Source organism: Otolemur garnettii, unplaced genomic scaffold, assembly GCF_000181295.1.
Source record: "Otolemur garnettii isolate 467f Iridium unplaced genomic scaffold, OtoGar3 scaffold00134, whole genome shotgun sequence".
Classification (NCBI taxonomy): domain Eukaryota; kingdom Metazoa; phylum Chordata; class Mammalia; order Primates; family Galagidae; genus Otolemur; species Otolemur garnettii.
In genome coordinates, this window is record NW_003852529.1 from 2738550 (window position 1) to 2747097 (window position 8548).

Below are 8548 nucleotides of genomic sequence, written 5' to 3' on the forward strand. Positions count from 1 at the left end.
AAAAAAAAAAAAAAAAAAAAAAGAAGCCAGATCACAGATGTCTCAAGTGCTGGACTGAGGGGCATGGGTGTGGGGATGTCAGAACGGGTGGCCCCGGGCATCTGAGAGCCTGCCCCAGGCCGGAGGGGCCCAATGTGAGGAGGGGGTTTGGCCACCGGTGCTGCCAAAGGGTGGGGTAGCCTGGCTGATCACTTGACTCTGCTGTGCTGGGGTTAGGGTTTCCCAGTGAGCAGCCCCATGAATGATTGATGTCCTCTCAGCTTGGGTTTCCTGCCCACCCGCCTTAGTGCCGCCGGGTGCCATGCAGCGGGCCCCAGCAAGGGGCCGTGGGGACAGCTGGCATGCCCTGCTTCTTCTAGCCATCAGCCTGCACCTTACAGGTAAGTTGGGCCTTGCTGGTGAGGCCTGAGGTTGGGGGGGGTGCCCAGGGTTCTAACCCAATAGGGGCTGAGCTTGCAGAGCGGGGTCAGCTCAAGAAAGAGCCCTGGGGGTGGGGAGGCCCAGGCTAAAGACCAAGTGTCTGGAACCAGCCATGGGCCACAGGCAGGGTCTGGCCCTTCTGGGACATGTGGTCCCTCTTCCAGTTGCCCTGCCACCAGACCCTTCACCCTCAGAGGGAAGCTCCCTCCCCTCCACTACCGGGCAAGTGGGCCTCTTGGGTTCCAGGGTTGGATGCCCCCCACCCCACCTCACCCCCATCACACTACAGAGCCACCATCCCCTTCTATATTTAGTAGCTTGAGGGGACAAATGGAGGCCACTTTCTGCCTCATCTGCGGAAAGTATGTGCTGGGGTGCTCCTAGTACTGGACTACAGGTTCACCCTCAGACTCCTATGGCCCATGGGAAACAGAGCCCTTCCCTCTTGTAATTTTAAACACTTGAGCCACAGGATATGAGGCATGAAGCGCCTTGAGATGAACTGCCCATGTGTTTTCAAACTGTATTCCCTGGAACCTTACAGGAGTGTTCTCACCCCCTTTAACCTGAGCACTGCTTCTCGGTTCCTGTAGGTGTTCAGCTATAACACTTTATTTAAAGACAAAATTCAACAACTTTAATGATTAAGTTTGAAAGTCTCTGATTTCATCCACTTGGACACACTGGATTCCACATGCAGAAAGAGTAAGTCTGGGATGGAGTCTGGGGTACTCTCCCCTTGTTATCTCTGACCCTGGACAAGTCATTGATTCTCTGTTTTTGTTTTTTGAGGCAGAGCCTCACTCTGTCACTCTAGGTAGAGTGCTGTGGCATCATAGCTCACAGAAATCTCAAACTCTTGGGCTCAACTGATTCTCTTGCCTCAGCCTCCCAAGTTGTTGGGACTATAGGCACTCGCCATGGTACTTGGTTAGTTTTTCTATTTTTAGTAGAGATGGGGTCTCACTCTTGCTCAGGCAGCTCTAGAACTCCTGAGCTCAAGCAATCCACCCTCCTTAGCCTTCCAGAGTGCTAGGATTACAGGCATGAGCCACCACTCCTGGCTTGATTTTCTGAACCTTTCTCTCCTTGTCTGTAAAATGGATTGCATAAGGAGGACAGAAGGGCATCTATTTTTAAGTCCCTGCTATAGGGTAACTACCCAAAAGGTGATGGTGATGGCCCAGAGAGAGACAGTGACTTACCTGGAGATATACTATACTCTCTCCCTCCCTCTCTTTCTTTCTTTCTTGAGACAGGATCTTACTCTATCACCTGGGCTAGACTGCAGTGGCCTCATCATAGCTCACTGCAACCTTAAATTCCTGGGCTCAAGTGATCCTCCTGTCTCAGCCTCCTGAGTAGCTGGCAGTACAGGTGCACCACCATGCCCAGCTGATTTTTCATAGAGATGAGGTCTTCCTGTGTTGCCCAGGCTGGTCTCAACCTCTGTCATATACTCAGTCATTCACAAAATCACTGACTCCCCAGGCACCTATTACATGTCCAGCGGTATTCTGGGGACCCCAAATGGACACTGTTATGGAAGCCAACATGCGCGCTGCTGGCCAAAGACCCCGCACAGAGCTCGATGACGAGGACTACTACCCCCAGGGTGGCTGGGACACAGTCTTCCTGGTGGCCCTGCTGCTCCTAGGGCTACCAGCCAATGGGCTGATGGCGTGGCTGGCCGGCTCACAGGCCCGACATGGAGCCGGCACACGGCTGGCCCTGCTCCTGCTCAGTCTGGCCCTCTCCGACTTTTTGTTCCTGGCGGCAGCAGCCTTCCAGATCCTGGAGATCCAGCATGGAGGGCACTGGCCACTGGGGACAGCTGCCTGCCGCTTCTACTATTTCCTGTGGGGTGTGTCCTACTCCTCTGGCCTCTTCCTGCTGGCTGCCCTCAGTCTGGACCGCTGCTTGCTGGCACTGTGCCCACGCTGGTACCCTGGGCACCGCCCCACCCGCTTGCCCCTCTGGGTCTGCGGCGGGGTCTGGGTGCTGGCCACGCTCTTTAGCGTGCCCTGGCTGGTGTTCCCCGAGGCTACGGTCTGGTGGTACGACCTGGTCATCTGCCTGGACTTCTGGGACAGCGAGGAGCTGCCACTGCGCATGCTTGAAATCCTGGGGGGCTTCCTGCCTTTCCTGCTGCTCTTAGTCTGCCACGTGCTCACCCAGGCTGCGGCCTGCCGGACCTGTCGCCGCCACCAGCCTTGGCCTGCAGTCAGCCGGGGTTTTGCCCAAGTGGCCAAGACCGTTCTATCGGCCTATGTGGTCCTGCGGCTGCCCTACCAACTGGCGCAGCTGCTCTACCTGGCCTTCCTGTGGGACATCTACCCTGGCTACCTGCTCTGGGAGGCCCTGGTCTACTCTGACTATCTGATCCTGCTCAACAGCTGCCTAAGCCCTTTCCTCTGCCTCATGGCTAGCGCTGACCTCCGGGCCCTGCTGCACACCGTCTTTTCCTCCTTTGCTGCGGCTGTCTGTGAGGAGCAGCCAGGCAGCTTCACACCAGGTGAGCCACAGACCCAAGTGGATGCTGAGGGTTTGACTCTTCCAGGGCCAACAGCTGTGGCCCCACCTCTTCTGAGCCCCATGGCTCAGCAACTGTTGGATCCTGTGGCCTCCCCTCAGCTGAGCCCCACAGCTCAGCCACTGTCAGAGTCTATGGCCTCCCCTCAGCTGAACCCCACAGCTCAGCCACTGTCAGAGCCCATGGCCCCCCCTCAGCTGAACCCTGCAGCTCAGCCACTGTCAGAGCCTGTGGCCTCGCCTCAGTTAAACACTGAGGCCCAGGCCCCTGGACCCACTGCCAGCTCAGCCCCCAGCCCCTGTGATGAAGCCTCCCCTTCCCCATCCTCAGATCCCACCCCAGCAGTCCCTAAGAACCAAGCCACACCATTTGCCCCTGAGGGGGAAAGCCCCAGCAGCACCCTTCCAGAGGAGGTCCCCAGCACAGGCCCCATGTGAGGGTCCTGGAAACACAGGCCACCAGGGCACCAGAAAAGCCAGGGTGAGACAGAAACTGGCCAGTCCAAAAGATGGGGCTGTTGAGAACCTCACCGTAGAAAACAGAGTCCCTCTGGCCTGGAAGGGAAGAAGGGGGTGAAAGCCCAAAGCCTCAGACTGTCTATGGGGAGCATCCTCTGCCCTGTCTCACCAAGCTCTTCCACAATCATCACCAACACACACTGTTTCACAGCAGTCCCCCAAGCCACAGCTAATGGCACCCTCCAGCACCTCCAGACCCTGACACACTCCCCTGTTCCTGCCTCCTGCTGAAGGAAGAGCACAGGAGGTACTTTCCCTGGGCTTGGTCCGACTGCCCTTTGACCCTTCCCTCCCTCAGCCCTTCCCTGTCCTGTCCTCCAGCCTGGACACAGGATGCCTAACACAATAGTTCCTGCAGACAAAAGAGGCTTCTGCAGCCAACATCCCCAAGCAAGAGCCTGTGGTCCTAGTGGCCCACAAGCTAGCCTGGCATGGCCAAGCCCTCTCCACCAGTTTCCTGCCCCCAACAGTCAATGAGGCTGGGTCGGGACCACCCTCAGCAAAGCAGCAGGCAAAAAGGCAAGAACTATGTGGCCTAGATTCAAATCCAGCTCTGCCATGTCCTAGCTGAGTGACTCTGGACAAGCTACATCACCTTTTGAGCTCCTGTGTCATCTGCTGTTGTGAGAATTAAACAAGAAAGTGTGTGAGGTGCCAACAAGAGCCTAGCACACAGTAGGGGATCAGTGAACAGATGTACAGATATTCTTTTCCTTCACTGACATACAGGGATGGGCGGGGGAGGCAGATGGGAGAGCCATGACCTGGCCTGAGCATCTGGGATCCTGCGACCAGTCTGCACCATGGACATCCAGGTGGCCTGAGAGAGCAAGGGGCTGCCTTTATGCCTTGGTAGGGGAGCTTCCGAGGGCTTCAAAGTCTGACTCCATTTAAGGATTCTACTAGCATCCCCATGCTCCTCAGTCCCTGCACAGGGCTGCAGAGGGATACAGTACCCTCTTCCCCACCAGGGCCAGCCACCTCCCTTCATCTAAGCCTGAGGACACAGGTGAGAGTCTGTTCAAGCACAGAGAACTCTGGTTTCCACAAGGGCAAAGGCTCCTGGAGGTCACACAGCATCTTAGGGCAGAAGCAGCTCTTCCTTCTCAAGACTGTAGACACTGCAGAAAAATCTAGGAAGTGTCAAAGGTCTGTCTTCCCATCTCCACCCCACTTCCCTTTTCATGCCTGGCACCTACACCACCTAGCTTTCTCCCAAGCCCCAGGGTTCTGAAGTTGTGCCCCCTTCTCTCTCTTCACCCTTCCGTTCCCATTAGTTCAGCATCTCTTCACCCTTCTGTTCTTATTAGCTCAGCATTGTGGCCTTCAGCAACTGAGAGGTGCCCTACCAGCAGGTGTAAGTGACATAATGTTTTAGGTGCTACCCTTCCCAGGGTTGCATGCATTTCAAAAAGGAAGCAGGCTGAGCAGGCCTCCTGGAGCACTGCAGTTACATCTGGGTTCTGGTGCCTCACTCATGCTCGGCCTCAGTTTTCTCCTCTGTAAAATGGGGTGATAATGGTCCCCTTGGGGTTAGCAGTTATGACCCCAGGATGGGAAGTATGCTGGGTGGTAGAGTGATGATGCTAGAAACATCATCAAAGTATTTCTGAGTAATGGAATTGTGGGCACAGCAGCAGGTGAGAGAGTGATTTCTGGACAGGCGGAAACTAGTTGAATTTATTCACCCAACAAATATTTATTGAGCACTTGCCAGGGTTCTGGCCAGCCTTCCACTGTGGAGACACATGGGTGGGGTTAAGAGCGTACACTCTGGGGTCCCTCAGGGGTTGTTCAAATCCTGGCTCCACAATCATACATGACTGCCAACAAAGTTCTTGGTCTCTTTGAGACTTTGTTTCTCCATCTGTAAAATGAGGATCATACTAATGGAGACCCTAGGAGTACCAGTCCCCATGAAGCACCTGGATCTTCACCTAGCACAAAGAAAGCGTTCAGTAACTGTTAGCCATTAATTTGATTGCACCAGTGGGCACTCCAGGCCAATACTGAGCCATAGCTCTGAGTCCATTTGGCAGGTCACCTGCCCACCAGATATCATCTCCCTGCCACACATACTGCCCCTTTACTCACAAGATCAGCATTAACCCTCCCTATCCTGTCCAAGTGCACACTATGAGCACAGGGCCTGAACTTCTGTGCCCCTGTCCCATTTTCTGGTTGGAGCTCCCAAAGCATCTCCATCATGTCAGGCAGATCAGGGAATAAAACCTCAGGACCAGCCACCTGCCTTTAGCACTGGTCCACACTCTAGTGAAATAGTTCCACTTCTAACAGAAATTCCTCCCATAATGGGTAATTTCTATCTAGGAGAATGGGCCATACCTGAAGGGTTTTGCAGGATACAGAGAAATTCTGATGGGATGGCCCACAGGGTTTTGTGTTAGAAAAAATGGGCACAAAAGAGGGCTCACCTGGCTGGGTGAGGCAGCTCATGCCTATAATTCTAACACTTTAGGAGGCTGAAGTGGGTGGATTGCTTGAGCTCATAAGTTCAAGCCCAGCCTGAACAAGAGTAAGACACACACACCCCCGCCCCCGGTCTCTACTAAAAATCAGAAACTGAGGAAAGAGGATCTCTTGAGCCCAAGAGTTTGAGGTTGCTATGAGCTATGATTCCACAACATTCTACCAAGGACAACAAAGTGGACTCTGTCTCCAAAAAATAAAAAAAGAGGCTTGAAAAAAAAGAGGCTTGGCGCCCGTAGCTCAGTAGCTAGGGTGCTGGCCACATACACCGGGGCTGGCGGGTTCAAACCCAGCCCGGGGTCTGCTAAACAACAATGACAACTACAACCAAAAAATAGCCAGGTGTTGTGGCGGGTGCCTATAGTTCCAGCTACTTGGGAGGCTGAGGGAAGAGAATCGCTTAAACCCAAGAGTTTGATGTTGCTGTGAGCTGTGACACCAGGGCACTCTACCAAGGGTGACACAGTGAGTCTCTGTCTCAGAAAAACAAAACAAAACAGGGCTAACCCTCAAGACATTCCCCAGCCCCTCACTTTGCCCTTAACACATCCCAGGCGGCGGGGCTCCTGTTATCCTCTGGGAGATTCCCTCCCCCTTCAGGTGTCAGACACCTCTCCCTCTGCTTCCCTGGGACCAGCATTGACTGTAAGAGGTTTTTTTTGGGGGGGGGGGTTGTTTGTTTGTTTTGGTATTTTTGTAGTTTTGGCCGGGCTGAGTTTGAACCCGCTACCTCTGGTATATGGGGCGGGCACCCTACTCCTTGAGCCACAAGCGCCGCCCAACTGTAAGAGTTAAGACTGCAAGCATCTTTTAATCCTGCACTCAGGGCTGCTTTTCATGCATTCACTGAACATACATTACTTGATCCCATCCCATGTGCTAGGTCTTGTTCTAGGTGCTGGGAATACAGTGGGAAGCAAGATGAAGTCTTGCCTCAATTTGCCAACATCCTAGTGAGGCAGGGCAGACACCAGCGTGCAAATCAATACATAATGTGACATCACGTGGGGGTTAAAAACAATGCAGTGGGAGTAAGAGCCAGACAGAGTGCCTGGGTGAGAGGGTGGGGGTGAAGGCTCAAGGAGGAGGTGGAGAGACCTGGAGGAAGTCAACGATGGAACCTTTCTAAGGTTAGGGAAAGGAGCTTCCAGATGGAGGGAACAAGATGTGCCCAGGTCCTGTGGTAGGAATGAAGGTAGACAAGAGTGTCAGTGTCACTGGGCCACATGCAGGGAGAGAATAGGAATAGGTGATACACAGGTGGGGGGCAGGGGTCAGACAGGCATGGGTGAGGGGTGGAGGGATGCAGGGGCAGTAGATTTTATTTTAGCTAGGGCCATGAGGAGTTGGAGGGAGGGTTGAGAGTCGGAGATTGACATCATCTGGGCTTTAGACAGACCTGCCTGGCTGTGGTCTAGGGTCATTGGAGAGGGAGGCTTTCCTGCTGTCATCCTGTATCCACTTCCTCACACTCTCGTCTGGGGCTGTGCCCACCCTGCCAGTCCTCAGATTTGTAGAGCAATGGGAAAAGCAAGGTCTTTGGAGTCAAACCGATGCGGACTGAATCTGGCTGGACGGCCTCAAGCAGGAACCTTCCCTCTATGAGCCTGCTCCTCAAATGGCCCAGTGGTAAAAGAAATGAGATGGGGTGCAAGCCCAAGCCCCCTTGGGACACAGTGGGGGCTTCCTGCCACCAGAGACAAGGCTCTTTTCACTTTTCTCCCTCTCCACTCTTTCCCACCCCCTCTTTCTGGGAAAGGGACCCTGCCATTACCCCTTGGTCAGCCAGGGCTCAAGGGAGGAACAAGGAAGGTAGCCAGTGCCCCAGAATCACTGGCCTGAGAGAGAGGAACAGACTCCACCTGTGGGACGCCTAAACCCCCCAGGGTGTGGCCGGATGGGGTGCATGGAAGGGAGGCGGGGTCTGGGCTCCTTGTCAGAGGATCTGGCTGGAGAAAGGCAGAAGCTTATGGACTGACCATCTCCAGGCCTCTGCGGGAAAGGGTGGAGGTACGGAAGTAACGTTAGGGAACGGGATCCATGGATGGTAGCCCCATTTTGACTGTTATTAAGAAGACCTGGAGGGACCCACGGGTGTTTTTCTGGGAGCATGGGATGGCGGGCCTTCCATTCGCTGCTTAAAACACTGCTATTTTATTTACATTGTTAACCAAGAGCAATGAACTTTTATAACTTTTTTTTTTTTTTTAAAGAGGAGTGTGAATGTATCAACCGCCTGTGTAGACGCTACATTTGGGGCGGGTGAAGAGTACCTTGAAAGTGCAAGTTCAGGTCGGGGGCGGGAGGGCGGAGCTTCGCCTCATCCTGGCAACTCCTGCAGAAGCCGCAATGAAGAGCGGTACGTGGAAGGGGTCGGGGATGGAGGACGGGCAGCACAAATACCTGCCACCCCACCCTAGAGGTAGTGGAGGACGCAGAAAGCGGCTCCTCTGCCCCGCCCAGGCCCCAGGCGCCGCTCAGCCTCCCTCCCCGCCCCTCCGCGCGTGACCCGGCCCCGCCCACGTGAGCCCCCGCCCCGCCCCGCCCCGCCCCCCACTCCCAGCTACTCTGTCACTTCCTGATTCCC

The 8548-nt window shown here is 54.6% G+C and overlaps 1 protein-coding gene across 1 annotated transcript; it reads left to right on the plus strand.

The window, feature by feature from the left end:
- Positions 1–1897: 1897 nt before the first annotated feature.
- GPR152 (G protein-coupled receptor 152) lies at positions 1898–3390 on the plus strand. The gene has a single exon (XM_003798395.2). It carries the CDS (start codon positions 1951–1953, stop codon positions 3388–3390), a length of 1440 nt encoding a protein of 479 aa, XP_003798443.1. The 5' UTR covers positions 1898–1950.
- Positions 3391–8548: the final 5158 nt, after the last annotated feature.

Excerpts from the sequence above, each read along its gene's own strand:
- GPR152 (XM_003798395.2), top strand. The coding sequence starts at position 1,951 with ATGGACACTGTTATGGAAGCCAACATGCGCGCTGCTGGCCAAAGACCC.